General features: G+C 50.3%; 1 protein-coding gene across 2 annotated transcripts in view; it reads right to left on the minus strand.

The window, feature by feature from the left end:
* Window positions 1–15,409, minus strand: part of SFXN5 (sideroflexin 5) — a 114,232-nt gene extending 98,823 nt beyond the window's left edge. Inside the window, exons 1-2 of one of the 2 annotated variants that reach the window (XM_032352455.1) lie at window positions 15,207–15,409; window positions 2,418–2,486 (exon numbers count right to left, since the gene is read on the minus strand). In XM_032352455.1, coding sequence (XP_032208346.1) covers window positions 2,418–2,486; window positions 15,207–15,308 — 171 coding nt within the window. In that variant the 5' untranslated portion in view covers window positions 15,309–15,409. The remainder of the gene's footprint in view (window positions 1–2,417; window positions 2,487–15,206) is intronic. The other variant, XM_032352453.1, reaches the window with a different exon arrangement.
* Window positions 15,410–15,691: the final 282 nt, after the last annotated feature.

Below are 15,691 nucleotides of genomic sequence, written 5' to 3' on the forward strand. Positions count from 1 at the left end.
GGACTAGACCACTGAGTCGTGGCCCTTCCAGAGATTTCAGGGCTTAGATGACGATCTTCTATGGGCAAAATCTTTCCAAAAGGCAGGCATGTGGTGCTGGAAACAGTCCCCAACCAGGGGAGGGCACAGGTGAAATGTGAAAAATATTCCAAAGTTTCTGTTGTATCGGTGATTTTCTAGGCAGTAAATCGTTAAGTTGTTTTGCCATGTCAATTGCTGATAGGGGATGCAGGCCAAAAGTGGTTTAGAGATGTATAAGAATATTGGGGCCACTCAAAATGCAAGAAAGACGTGGTACAAGAAGAATAGGAAATGAAATGGTCTGGGAGTGAGAAGAGGGTGGACAGGGGAGTGGGGGATGGAGGCCCACCGGGACCGCTAGGTCGCCCCCTTGTAGCTACCCATCCATCCTCAAAGCCGCTGCCTGCTTGTGGTAATCTGGGGAGCCCTGAAGGGCCTCCTGACCTTCTGTCTCCCTCCACCATTTCTCAACATGCCTCAAAACCACCCTCTGCACCTATCCTTGGAGTTAAGCACTAGCCCCTGTCGTCTTCTTTAACAAGCAGGTGGCATTTTTGTTAGGACAGATGTTACAATTGTATATAGTTTTGCACCATTCTGGAACTTTCTAAAAAAGACACATAACCTAGGCTAGGGAAGTAGTTTCTCTAGTGTGCTACTTTTCCAAATTCTCATACAGTCACATTGATTACTCCTGAGAAGAAACCCGACAGAGCCCAGGGTACAGCGGCCTTGCCCTTCAGAGCTGGTAGGCCCAGTGGGGCAGGTAAAGTTAGCCAGTGAAACACCTGAGCCCATTGTCCTCCCTGAGGAAGGAAAGGTGTGTAGGAAACCACACACCAGGGTAATTCCCACATTTCGCATTACTGGGAGACTCTCCCAGGGCCCCTGGGGATTATTCTAGGCCCAGGTGCCCAGAAGGCCTTGTGCTTCTTTCCGTCATGGCTTTGACCTTGAAGACAGATCCAGTCTGGGACTGGGGCAAGCCAACCACAGAGATGTGCAGAGAAGCACCCCTCCCCCGACCCCCTTCTCACACCTGGCAAGCCAACTCAAAGGCTCAGGATGGGGGTGGAGGGGACCCAGCACGGGAGCTCAGGCCCTCTGCTCACTGGGTAATCTTGGGAGTGTTACCCAAACGGGATGCAAACTGGCTAAGAATAAGGGGTCTGGAGACAAGATTACCTGTGTCAAACCCTGGCTCCACCACCGGCCAGCACCATGGGCCTGAGACCTAACTTCTGTCTGTTTGCACATCTGTAAAACAGAACTTAGAACCATTCTACCTTGTAGAGTTGCTTTGTGTCAAGCTGATGAGCCGAAGCATGTAAGATGCTTGCAACACGGCCCTGCTCACAGAAGGGCACTCGTAACAACCTGAGGCTTCATATGCATGTGCATTGCCCCGCACTCTTGAAGGGTATCAAGACATACTTCTTACAATGGCCAAGATAAATTTGGCACTAAATTTAAATTGGACGATACCACACGTTGGTGAGGATGTGGAGACCTGGAACACTGCGGATGGGAATGTTAAATGGAGAGCCACTCAGAACAACGGTCTGACAACTTCCTATGAAGTTAAACATACGTTCGCCACAGTTACCACATGAGCTAATGAGCCCTTCCTCATTATTTCCTCATGAGAAATGAAAACCTACGTCCGCATGAAGAATGTTCACGGTGCTTTATTTCTCATAGCCTCAGACCAGAAGCAGCCCAGCTGTCCATTGGCAAGTGGACAAAAAAACAAATTCTAGAACATCCTTTAAATGGACTATGACCCAGCAGTAAGAAGTTACCAAGCCCCGACACACGCCACAACGTGGATGAATCTTGAAATGATTATGCCAAGGAAAAAAGCCAGACGCTCAAGGCCACGTACCATAGGACGACAACTCTAGGACATTTAAACCAGGACAACAGCAGGGGCAGAGAAGAGGTGAGTGGTAGCCAGAGGCTGGCAGCAGCAGGGGAGCAAGTGTCTGAGCAAACACTATAGGGTGACGGATGGAAGCATTCTAGGGGTTTGTGGTGGGGTGGGAGGGGGACATGACTGCATATGTTTGTCAGAAGGCCGAACGGCACATGTACCGAAAGTAAACTCCACCTCAGGAAATCCAACCTTACCTACGAGAGGAGGGGATTGGGCAGGGAGAGGATACTTTCTCGTTCCACTTAAACACACCCGTACCATTCAAACTTTGGTCGTGAGTGTGTCCTTCAGGTCCTGGGTAATAACTTCACTAGAGTTTGAGGTCGGAATGGTGCTATATATCCACTTTGCTGTGAGGTGCAAATGGGATTAGATCGTGTGTATAAGGCCCACACAGAGGTGACCCACACATCTTCGAAAGGGATGGGGGCCTCTGTGGAGAGTGATGCCCCTGACTTACCTCAGTGACAAAGAGTGTTCGAGGATCGATGATGTCCAAGAAGTGCCTGAAGCGACCGTAGAAGGACGTCTGGAGAAGGGGGTGGGGGGAGAGGAGAGGAAATCAGCTGCTGTAGACCATCCTCCAGCCCCCATGGACCACACCCCACAGCGTACCCTCACCCATGGGATCCCACTGCCTCCAGGACTCCCCATGTGATAAATGCCAATGAGGACTCATTTCTCGGTCACCCGACACCAGTTTTCCAAGGTCTGATGTCTTTTTAAAGTCAACTCATAAAGACCATTAAGGTACTCGGTGACTGTCCTGGGGCCTTTCCAGAGTAACTCCTGTTTTCCTCCCTCTTCCCCCAGTTCCCTGAGATCCTCTCCAAGCCTCCCACAGTTCCCCAGCACCAGTGAGCACACAGACTGGAGAGGCCTCTCCCACGCTTCCTTGTGCACCACAGGCCTCCCTGCCTTGCTTTGGACCTCTCAAGCAGAGGGAGGGCCCCTCCCCAAGGTCCAGCTCAGGCTCCGCCCCCAGAAAAGCTCCTCACAGGCAAAGCTCAAGGATGACCGGACCCAGCTCACAGACTTCAAGCCCTCCTTTCCCCCCTAGCCCTGGAGCAGCTGTGAGGCTCAGGATGGAGGCCTGCTTGCCCTGGCCTCGCCCCAGAGCAAGGGCCCCAGAAAAGGAGGGCTTTGTGCAAAGCAGGCCACGGGCATTAGCCCACAATGAAAGGAAACCGAGCAACGAAAAACACTGCTACTGGGCCCTCTGCCCTAGGGAAAAAGCTGAGCTCAAGGGGGTGAGAAGATGCCAAGCTGGAGGACAAAGGGGAAGCTGCAAACACTGGAGGTTCATGCCTCACTTCACTCCGGGCTCTGCCCCAAATCCTCCCTAGAGCCCCACAGCTCTCCCAGTACCCTCCTCTGTATGGGGAAGGAAGCAGAAGCCTCCACACTCCCTCCCTCCCCTTGCTCATTAGGACACCAGACCCTACAGCCACCTTCTGCTTTCTCTTCCCAGTTAGGACCCATTCCCTGAAAGTCCCCTGTACATACCAGGCCCCATGCTGCCTCTACTCTCTGCTCGCTCTGACACCCCCCTGCACCCTCTCCACCCCCTCCTGCCACCCTCTTGAGGTATTGCCATTCACAACCCAGATCAAGCTTCAGTACTATTCCTTAACTCAAACAGTTGCTTCTCTAACCTCTCGTAATTCAAAGGGCCTAAACCATTACCCCACTTATACACAATGCTCACACCAACATCCTGGCAAAATTTCCCCTCTAAGTATTTAGCCTAAGGAAACAACCAGAGATGTTCAGAAGTCTGGTTAGAAGTACAGGCCGATGATGCTCACCTCTGCGTTGTTTGCGAAGGTGAATTGCTCCGCAAACAATGGTCCGCTCATATGACTCAACACCATGTAGCTATCTAAATTATATTTTCAGACATTTATGATAGGAAAAAAATACTCATGATTTCATGAAATGCATACAAACAGGATAATTCCAACTTTCAAAAAAACAAGGAGATAAATAGAGCTAGATGGACAGTGAGTGGATAGCAAAGACACACAATGACATCCAGGCTCTGGTCTACCAGATCCAGCCGGGGGGCCTTACAGAAGTGGCTGATTCCAGGGCTGGGGAAGGGAAGCGACAAGCTGGAACCGGCTCATCCTGTTGGGCCAGAATGTGATGAAGCTGCCAGCCCACAAAATGGTGGGGACATGCTCAAAGGACCAAACGGGGGGCAGATGGACATCATGTGCCTCTGGATATGACACACTGAGAAATTCACAGTGTCGCTCACAGGGTATTCTGGAGGGACTGAAGCTAATCAGGAGTAGACATGGGGCAAACCCAAGTTGAGGAGCATTCCATAAAATGACCAGCCTGTTCATCGAGTATGTCACTGTCATCAAGACAAAAACGGGAATGGGTCCGCATGAACGGAAGCCAACGAAACAAGACAACTACAAGTAATCTGCAATTCTGGACTGTGTCAAAGAAAGATGCTCTCAAGGACATTACTGAGACAACTGACAAACTTGGAATAGGGATCACAGATTAATAAAAGTAGTCGAGGGCGCCTGGGTGCCTCAGTGGGTTAAGCCTCTGCCTTCAGCTCAGGTCATGGTCTCAGGGTCCTGGGATTGAGTCCTGCATCTCTGCTGAGCAGAGAGCCTGCTTCCCCCTCTCTCTCTGCCTGCCTCTCTGCCTACTTATGATTTCTCTCTCTGTGTGTGTCAAATAAATAAATAAAATCTTAAAAAAAAAAAAAGTAGTCGAACCATGTGAGATTCCTGAATGTCGTAACTCTACTTCCTAGACATTGAATGTTTGTGCCTCTCCACCAATTCACATGTTAACCTAACACCCAAAGTGTTGGTATTTCAAGGTGGGGCCCTTTGGAAGCAGTTAGATGAGGGCAGAGCCCTTATGAATGACATTGGTGCCATTGTGAGAGCCCCCGGAGGGCCCCTTGGCCCTTCTACCATGTGAGATCTCAGAAGACGGCTGTCTATGAACAGTGAATCTGCCAGGCCCTTGAGCTTAGACAGCCTAGCCTCCTGAACTGGGAGAAGTTCATTTCTGTTGTTTATAAGCCGCCTAGTCTATGGTATTTTTGTTATACCCGCTCGAGGGGATGAAGACAGCCATCTCAGAATGCCTGGTTCTTAAGATACATGAAAGAAGTCAGGGATCAATGGATAGAACCCACTCTCAAAGGGCTGAGAAAAATTACATGTATCAACACAGCGGGCAACAGTGCAATCTGGAAAGTGAATACTTTCATGTGAGTTCTTTTCTTTACAGACTGAAGATGTCCTTGATGATACCATGGATATTCGCTCTGTTTCTAGACTTTCTGATCACCTGTAGACAAAAAGGATAATAAAGGAAGTGCAACAAGAATGTTAAAAAACTGGTGGACCTAGGCCAAGGGTATATGAAAGTTCTCTTTATTCTTACTGCCACTTTTCTGTAAGATCAAAACTGTTTCAAAATAGAAAGTCCAGGGGCACCTGGGTGGTTCAGGCAGTTGGGTCTCTGCCTTTGGCTTGGATCATGGTTTCAGGGTCCTAGGATAGAGCCCGCATAGTGTTCCCTGCTCATTGGGAAGCCTGCCTCTCCCTCTGCCTCCTCCCCACCTTGTACTCTTTCTCTCCTCTTCTCAAGTAAATAAATAAAATCTTTAAAAAAAAAAAAATAGAAAGTACAAATTTTTTTTTAAGTTAGATGAAAATATATTAAAACGTTAACAGGGATTGACTCTGGGTAACAGGAATATAGATGATTCCTTCTTTTTAAAATGAAATAAAGAGGGACGCCTGGGTGGCTCAGTCGGTTAAGCCGCTGCCTCCAGCTCGGGTCATGATCCCAGGGTCCTGGGATCAAGTCCTGCATAAGGTTCTTTGCTTGGCAGGGGCCTGCTCCTCTCTCTGCCTCTGCCTGCCGCTCTGTCTGCTTGTGCGCGCTCTCTCTGACAAATAAACCTTAAAAAGAAAAAAAGAACCAGCATTCTGTATAATATATAGAAGTAATAGTCTATTTTAAAAATACGTACTTAATTTAAAATACTATCTACTCTATTATTTGATTACTCTCTCCTGAAGGAGGTAGGCTGTTGGGTGTTCCTTCCGTAGTCTCATCCTGCCTGGATCCTAGTCTCCTGTCTCACACCTAGAAGGGGCTCTGGCCACATCCCTGCCACGAGAATGAATGAGTGGGCAGGTAAGACACCTATGGCCCAGAGGCTGCCTGGAGGGGATGTAGCCCAGGCCAGGCTTCCAAGGGAGACTTCCAAGGGAGCCTAGGACTTGAAAGGGTCAACAGGGTGTCAGTTAGTGGCCCAAGTAGGGAAGAGAAGCAGCAGGGGCAGAGGGGAGGGCCTGGAAGGAGAACAGCCAAAGTGAAGCAACCTCCTAAAGATGGTCCAGTGGAGACTTCTAGTCTCTGACTGCCCTGTGGTCTGGCGCTGTCCTCATCCTATCCGAGCCCTGCTGGCCCCCTGTGTCACTCTCCACCGTGGCCACTGAGAGAGTGTTCTAGGTAAAACACTTTGCTCCATAGATACCCTCACTGCCTTCTGAGCTGGGCTCAGGGAACACCACAGTGAACAAGCATTCGAGAAGCTGAGTGCATCAAGCAAGACAAGTAAGCAAGTCTCTACAAAATGCTGTGGCCAGACCTTAAATGAAGCATCATAAAGCACAGTGAGGACACAGATGACTTCTTCCTGGTGAGTCAAGGAGGCTTCCCGGAGGTGCTGGCATGGGTGGATGGACGAGTTTACCAAGCAGAGAGGGGTGGCCACAAGGGTGCTCATGCGTGAAGGCTGGACTTGGAAACTGCATCGATGTCAGCCAAGAGGAGGGACTGAAGTATGATAGATGACATTTTAGAAAAAGAGGGCAAGGCCAAGAACAGATAGGGTCTGCCTGGAATGCTCTGATGTTTTTAAAAAAAATTATAATTCCTATAGTGCCTAGGGAACAAGCTGTATTACTGTATTCATTCAGTCTATACGCATTAAATACCTACGGTGTGCCAGCAGCTGAGCTGAGAAGTGTAAGGCGAACAAGGTAAAGATCCACCCCGAGCCCAAAACAATCTTACCACCTGGAAGAAAATTTCAAAAAATTGGGGTGCCTGGATGGCTCACTGGGTTAAGCCTCTGTCTTTGGCTCAGGTCATGATCCCAGGGTCCTGGGATCAGGCCCCACATCAGGCTCTCTGCTCAGCAGGGAGCCTGCTTCCCCCCTCTCTCTGCCTGCCTCTCTGCCTACTTGTGATCTCTCCCTGTCAAATGAATAAATAAAATCTTTTTTTTAAAACAAGGAAATTTTCAAAAAATTAAAAGAAAAGCAACTTCACCAGACTTCTGTGGTTTTATTCATTCATCCACCAATGAGCTCCTGAGGACCTACTGTGTGCTTAGCACTGCGCTGAGTCCTGGGGTATAGCAAGGGGCTGCCTGACCGGGAGAAGGAGGAAGAACGAATGTGGATAATGCCTTGATTTCTAGTTAAATACTAAGGCCTATTAATTAGGACAGGGAAAACAAGAAGCATATGACTTAGTGGAGGGAAGACCAAGGTTCTTTGCTGGTCATGTGAGTTTGAAATACTTAAAGGACCTTCTGGATTTAACATTGCAGTAAATACTGGAAGCAGAGACCTGAGATTCAAGAAAGGGGTTCTGAGTCGTAAGTGTTAAGCACAGATGATAGTGTACTTATCCAGTCAGCCTCAGACACCCTCCGCCCAGGGACAAAGTTACATCTATTGACTCACTGCAGTGAGGGAGGCCATATAGCAGAGGAAGCTTGCGGTGCATCACCAAACGGGGGAAACTGAGTTGGGATTTTCTGGGCAAAGATGGAGGAAAATTTAAATGACATGGTGCTTTTTTTTTTTTTTTTAAGATTTTATTTATTTATTTGACAGACAGATATCACAAGTAGGCAGAGAGAGAGAGAGAGAGAGGCAAGCAGGCTCCCTGCTGAGCAGAGAGCCCGATGCGGGACTCAATCCCAGGACCCTGAGATCATGACCTGAGCCGAAGGCAGCGGCTTAACCCACTGAGCCACCCAGGCGCCCGACATGGTGCTTTAATAGGCTCAAAGCAAAGCAAAGCAAAGCAAAGAGATGAGGAAAGGGGTCCATCTAGGTCTAGACTGAGAAATGGCCACAGATCTTGTTTCCTTAGAAACTATAAAATTAAGATAAATGTGGAAGGTTATGTCCAGAAATGGCTTATTTAAAGCACTGCACTTGGGTTAATCTGAGTCAAAGTGCCTTAGCCCCACCTCTCAAGAGGGGAATGTTTCATTCCTACAGATATATTATTATTTTTTAAAGATTTTACTTATTTATTTGACAGAGAAACAGCGAGAAAGGGAACACAAGCATTGGGTATGGGAGAGGGAGAAGCAGGCTCCCCACTGAGCAGGGTGCCCAATGCAGGGCTCAATCCCAAGACCCTGGGATCATGACCTGAGCTGAAGGCAGACACTTAATGACTGAGCCACCCAGGCGTCCCCCACCCCCCGCCCCACCCCCCACCCCCCGCCACTAGTATTATTTTAAAAAGCAAAGTTTCTGGCAGCTTATGGTCTCAGAGAATGCTACTTCTCAGTGAGTATGGAGGAGAGGTCACTCAAAGAAGTGAGTCACTGGGACAATTTACAGTTGCAGGGGTCCTGGGGAGAACCACTAATTCTTTGTAGGGAGGGGGTTTCTCTGTCTGTCATTCCAGACTGAAAAATGGCAAAGAAGCCTTTCACTTTCTCGGTCTGGGTTATTTTTATTTTCTCAAAAGTTTAAAGTGTATGGCCTTTTTTTTTTCCCCTCCAAAATTCAGCCCCCATCTCTACCCAATCAGCCAGTGGAGGTTTTTCCTTCCCTTTTACATCACCGGAAGAATGAGTCAGCCAAGTGATTCCTTCTCCTCCCCTTCACAAGAAAGGTGAGTCAGCTTATTCTCAGCAGGACCTGCAGCACAGACATTCCCACCTCCGTAGCCGCTGGGGAGAGCTGGCCTTGGGAGCAGCAGCCAAGGGCCAAGGCCTATAAGAAACTGGCAGCCCTCCAATAAATATACACCTAACCAGATCTCTAAGTCATGACTCTTCCGGATGAAGAATAAAATAGGCACTGAACCTATAGCCCAAAGGCAGAAAGGCTGGGCGGGCTCAATACCCCTTAGCCAGGCTGCAGGAGGAGACACCCGGGCATCCCCAGATGAGGTCTTCTACCCAGGGACTCAAATTCTATTGGCTGGGGTGGGCTCCAGGCATCAGTGTCCATGGAAAACCCTGCCCCAGTGCTTCTAACATGCAGCAGGGACTGAGAGCCACTGAACTAGAAGGTGTTGACCTTGTCCACGGCACAAACTAGCTCCAGGACCAGCCCCGGAATCAGTCACTGTCCAGCCTATAGGATGCAAATGATTAAAACACATAACTTCCTGCTGGGTTCATTCTGGAACTGGAGTTCAGGCAAACTATTGAAGAAACCTCCCTACCATCTCCCAACTTTCAGCCCACACACAGCTCTCACCCTGGCAGTGAAGAGTGTACTTTCCTGCTCCAGCCAGGAGCCCCATGCCCCCACCTGCTCTGCTGCCTCGGTTCATTTCCAAACTTCCCATGCACACATGAAGCACGCTCACGGCCCCAGTTAGCTTCGCAGCTAAGTGACTCTCCCAAAGAAGCCAGGAAGTTTAAAAACAAAACAAAATGAAAAACAACTCATTTCTGGGTAGACTGAAACACAGATGGGAAGAAGCACATGTGTTTGCTCCCGGTCCTCAGACCCGACTTGCCAAAAATGGTGTCTGGGCCCAAAGCAAGTTCAGGGGAGCAAATGAGCAGACAAGTAGGAAAGGGAGCACAGTCAGGTCACAGAGCTTCCCCGGGAGCTGTCTTATTGTCTTCCACCCCTTTGCTAGACAATATGGGGTAGTGGTTAAAAGCATGGACTTGGGGGCACTTGGCTGGTGCAGTTGGTTAATCACTGGACGCTTGGTTTCAGCTCAGGTTGTGATCTCAGGGCTGTGAGCACAGAGCCTGATTAAGATTCTCTCTTTCCTTCTACCCTTCCCCATTCCTCCCTCCTCTCTCTCTCTCTCTCAAATAAATAAATACAATTTAAAAAACAAAACAAAGTATAGACTTAAAGTTTATAGGAAGCACAGGGGGCAAAAGAACATGTTAAATAATACCACAGAACTGCCATCAGTCACATTCAGAATGAGGGAAACCCTACAAGACAAACAAGACAAGACAGCTTCTCCAACAAATAAAGGAAGAAAAGGGAGAAGGAGGACCAATAGATGAGAAGAGACTTATCAGTCAAATATAATGTGTGGGGCTTCCGGTTTCCTGATTCGAACAAACCAATTATTTAAAAAATGATGAGACAGGCGTGCCTGGGTATCTCAGATGGTTAAGTGTCTGCCTTCGGTCAGATCATGATTTCCAGGTCCTGGGATTGAACCCCATGTCAGGCTCCTGGCTCAGCAGGGAGTCTGCTTCTCCTTCTCCCTCTGCCTCTCCCCCTGCTTGTGCTTTCTCTGTCTCCGTCTCTCTCTCAACTGAATAAATAAAATCTTTTTTTAAAAAATGATGTGACAAGCATGGAAATGTGAATAGCTCGATGGGCTGGATGTTGGTACTCCCCCTAAAGTCACACGTTGACTCTTAACCTCCCCAGTGTGAGGTGAAGTGATGGAATTAGGTCGTGGGGCCTTTGGTAGGTGCCTTCATGAATGGGATGAGTGCCCTTTTATAAAAGAGACTCCAGAAGGATCCTTCTACTCTTCTGCCATGTGAGGCTATACCTAGAATAGTCTATGAACCAGAAAGCTGGCTTTCATCAGTTGCCAGCACCTTGATCTTGAACTTCCAGTTTCCAGAACTGTGAAAAGTAAATTTCTACTGTTTGTATGCTATCCCATCTGTGGAGTTTGTTAGAGCAGCCCAAACAGACTAAGACAAACTGTGACTGATTTAATGATATTAAGGAATAATTATTTTAGGTGTATTAATGGTATTGTGTTTATTAAAACAAATTTTAAAAACCCTCTGATACCATGTGAGAAAGAAGGTACATCACCTCTGTGATATTCTTCCCCCAAAATGCATAACCCCAGTCTAACCCAGTCTAACCCAGTCTAACCATAACTGGACCAACCCAAACTGGGAGATACTCTATGAAATACCTGACCAGTACTCCTCAAAACCATCAAGGTCATCAAGAACAAGGAAAGTCTGAGAAGCTGTCACAGACCAGAAGAGGCTAAGGAGACATGACAACTAAATGTAATGTGGGATCACAGATGGGATCCTGAAACAGAAAAAGAACATTAGTATAAAAAATCAGGAAATCCAGTAAAGTCTGGAAGTATAGTTAATAGTAATGTTCCAACACCAGTTTCTTAGTTTTGACAACTGTATCAGGGTCATATGAAATGATACTATTAGGGGCAATAGGGTGAGGGTTATACAGGAATTCTGTTCTCTTTTTGTCTTCTGTAAGTCTAAAATTATTCAGAAGTTAAAAAATTTATTTTAAAAAAGTCTTTATTTTCTAGAGATATCTACTAGCAGTTAAAATGAAATGATGGGCGGTCTAGGCCTTGCTTTAAAATAGTTCTTTGGTTGGGGTGCCTGGGTGGCTCAGAGGGTTAAGCCTCTGCCTTCGGCTCAGGTCATGATCTTGGGGTCCTGGGATCGAGCCCTCCATCAGGCTCTCTGCTCAGCAGGGAGCCTGCTTCCCTTCCTCTCTCTCTGCCTGCTTGTGATCTCTGTCAAATAAATAAATAAAATCTTAAAAAAAAAAAAATAGTTCTTTGGTTGGAGTGCACCTGGGTGGCTCAGTCAGTTGGGCATCTGCTTTAGGCTCAGGTCATGATCTCAGGTCCCTGGGACGGAGCCCCACATCAGGCAACCTACTCAGGGCTCCCTGCTCAGTGAGGAATCTGCTTCTTCCTCTCCCTCAGCCCCTCCCCCCTGCCTGTGCTCTCTCAAATAAATAAATAAATAAACTCTTAGAAAAAAAATAAAAGAATTCATTGGTTGGGATTGGGGGCATATATATGAAATGAGGCTAGTCTCACAGTGGCCATTGTTGATGCTCAGTGACGGCTGGATCTTTCTTTGACAGCTGTCTCCACTTCTGCATGTCTGTAAACCTTAATAAAACAAACAAGCAAGGATCCTGGAGAGAGACTGCCTCAGAAGTGTTAATCTGTCCGTGTGCTGCAGGTTCGTTATCTATCATATATGGGATGATTGTACCTGCCTCACAGAGTTGTGAAAATTCACTGAGTCGACATGCCAAAGGGCTGGAGAAATGCTTAGCTATTCTCATCATCTTATGGGAGGAAAGGTGGTCACAGACCAAAGCCCAGCAAGGCAAGTCATCTTTCTCCACCCTCTGACACTGCTCAACGTCCTGTCTCCCCTGGTCCTCCTGCACACAGATCGTTGAAGGATGGAAGGAAGATGGGCTCTAGGGCAACACTAGCGAGTAAGGAAAGACCTCTGCACCCAGTCTTGCAACAAGTGATGAGACTAGCTGGGGACAGAGGGTGGCGTCCCTGGTGTGGGCTCTGGGAGTTAGACCCTGGATTATGAGCCACTCAGGGTTCAAGTGGCTGAAAGCAGCTACTGTGGTGGAAAGGAGGGCTAGCAGGGGAGGGGTTCTGATTTCAGAAAGTAGAGGTCAGCAGGGGCAGGCCACGCCAGCCTTTGGGGCCCTTCCAAAAGTGAGCTCCTTATCTCAGAAGAAGGGGAAGCCACTGGAGAATGTTCAAGTGTGCGGTGGGGGTGGGGGTAGGGAGGGGAGGGAGTCACCCGATCAGACCTGCATTGTTGAGACTGCCAAGGGGAAAAAGGAAGCATTGGAAGGGGGCCAGAGGGAAGCAGGGAGAGCTGTTAGGCTTCCACAGTGGCTCAGGATGTAGATAATGGGAGCTTGATCTAGGATTCCAGCAGGGGAGGGCAGTGGATTTGAGAGCTGTTTTAGAGAACACTGGGCCTCTGGCTGTGTTTGGAGGGTGAGGGCGAGAAAGGGAAGTACGCAGGGGATTTGCAGGTTTCTTGGGAGTCAACTGGGTGGCAGTTGGGCTGCCTGCAGAGTGGGGAACGGTGTGGGAGGAGCAGGAGGTGTGGGGGGGGCGGGGCAGGGTGCAGAGAGAAGTTCCTTAACAGGGACAATCACCTCCACTGTGCTTTATGCAAGTCACTATGCTGGAGGAGGGGAGCTTCCAAAGCAAATACCGCAAACGCTTTCAGTGCCCTCAAGATCGGTGCCAAAAAAAGATCCACCAGCAATGGCTGAGTGGAGGAATCTCAAATGTGCGTTTATAGCTCCGGCAGTGATCACAGCAAAGGCCTCAGTCATTAAAGCCACTGGGAAGTCTTCAATAACTGTGCGTTGTGTGACTGAATGTCCCAAAACAGGTATCAGAAAAAAGACAACCCACAAACCTTTATTCAGCCATTATTATGTGTCTAGCCCCACCTTGGCATAAGACGGAGACAAGGAAGGGCAGGATTAGCCCCCTCCCTCAAAAGATGCACACAAGGGTTGCGAACAAGTAACCACACATGAGTGTTAGAGGAACACAGGACAGACCGTCACTAAAGGCTGACCTAAAAGGATCCCACTTGGGGTGGCCAAGGCGGGGGCAGGATTGAGTGAGTCGGTGACCTGGTCCCACCAGGGGGAATATCACACAGGAAGAAGGCAGTAAAGTGCTTCCAGAGAAGGGGGGGGCCTGCCTGATCCTGGAGGCATGAGTAGAAAGTGGAGGGCGGGCTAAGAAAGGGGGACAGCCAATGAAGGGTCACCAGAGTCCTGGGAGAGGCGCCCCTAACCGACTCGCAGTAGGGGGGCATCCTACATGGGCAGGAGGATGCCAGTCTTGCCTCGGACAACTACATGCTGAGATGGTTTATTTCTTTAAAGGAATTTAAAGTCCTGTCTTAAAAGTGGGGACATTTTCTCACTCTGAAGGCTCAGAGGACAGTTCCTTCATTACCAGCAAAGCTCGGTGCACCACTTTCCTGGCCCCAGTCCCTCTCCCACACAAGCACCACCACCAAGAAAACAAAAACACAAAACACAAAGCACCACCGCACCGACCTTTGCACAATTTCCTTTCTTCCTGCAAACTTCTGTCTGCCTCCGCTGCCCCCCACCCAAGGCAGGGCCGGTTCGCTTCAGCCGAGCCTCTTTGCCCTTTTCCTAATAAAGTCCACTTCCTCGGCGTTTGAGGCAGTGGAGGACCGAGGGTACGAGGCGACCCGAGACGTGGGAATGGCCCCTCCAAGCCTTCAGCCCCGGCCGCACGTCCGGGCTGTGGGTTCGATCCCCGCCTACGTGGCCGTGTCGGGGGTCCCCGAGTAAAAGGGCCACTGTCACCGTGCTCCGAAGAGACCGACAGGGTCGGACAGAGGCAAGCTCTCGGCCGCGCCAGGGCCGGGGCGCCAGAGACCCGCCTCGGAGGTCGCACGGGAGGAGGGGGCTGAGGCGGCTGCCAGGGACGGGGACTCTCGCTAACAGCCCGCGGCCCCAGGGGATGACACAGCGTTTCCGCCGCACCCCGGCTCTCCCCGCATGTCCTCGTTCCATCCCCGGCAGGGCACCAGCCGGCCGACTCGCTGCGTCAGCGGATCCCCCGCTGGAAAGGACCGGGGTGGCCGGGGCCGAGGGGACGGCTCGGCTCGTGGCTCTAAACCTTCGCGCCCTGCGGACCTGGCTTGGGGGTCGAGGGCTGGGAGCATGACCGCGGAGTGCGGACGCTGCCCGGGAGCTCCGCCAGCAGCTCGCAAAGAATGTCAGTCCCCACCCACGGAAAGTTAGAAGGCATCTCCGCCACGCCAACTTATCATCCAGAGCCGGAGTCGAACTTTCCGCCGGGAGTGGCTGGCTGCACAGCCCAAAGCGACCCTGCAGCAGCCGCTCGGACCCGGACGCCCTAGATCCCGGGCCGCGACCGGCCGCGACCAATCACAGTGCGCCTCGGGCGGGAAAGGCTGGAGGGCGCGGGCATCTGAGGAGTGACGGCACCAGCGGCCAATAGGGAGCTAAGGTGGGAGTCCTCGCCCATCCTGCTCACCAATGGGAAAGGGATGGCTGGGGCCGAGGTCCCCGAGGCAATAGCTGCAGGCTCCCCGGTGGCCGCGGGTCCGAGACCCTAGGACTAAAGGGAATTGGGGAGAGGAGTTGGCTCGCCCTCCCTGGGCCACCCGCCGACCCTCAGACCATAGCCCGGTCCTCACCTGCTGAAAGCGGGGTTTGCCCAGTTGGAAAGGAGGTGCATCGGTCGAGGTGTTAGCGGCACTAGCCGCCGCCGCCGATGCTGTGGTCGCTGTATCCGCCATGGCCACTGACGCCTGCAATCTCCGGCCCTTTTAAAATGTCCCTCCTCGGCCCCCGCCACAGCTGCTCCTCCCGATTGGCCATAAGCAACCGCAGCGAGCCGGAGGCGCAAGGGGTTGTGGGGAGCGTAGTTTTTCCCGTCACGGGGGTTGACAACCCTAGACTGCGGAGAGTTGCACCGACTCAGACCCAGTCTCGGTTCCTGCCGCCAGATCTGCAGGGCTCGGCAGCATGGGAAGAGTGTGCGGGTACGACTCTAAGGTTCCGACAGGGGGCCACGGGGCTACCCCTCGCCGGTTACCTGCCCCTAGAAGTTTAGTTACTGCGAAGGGCATCGCTCCTGGGGCGCTAGCCCAGAAGAGCCCTCTCTACTCAAGCGGTCCAA

The sequence above is a fragment of the Mustela erminea genome, chromosome 7 (genome assembly GCF_009829155.1).
Source record: "Mustela erminea isolate mMusErm1 chromosome 7, mMusErm1.Pri, whole genome shotgun sequence".
Classification (NCBI taxonomy): domain Eukaryota; kingdom Metazoa; phylum Chordata; class Mammalia; order Carnivora; family Mustelidae; genus Mustela; species Mustela erminea.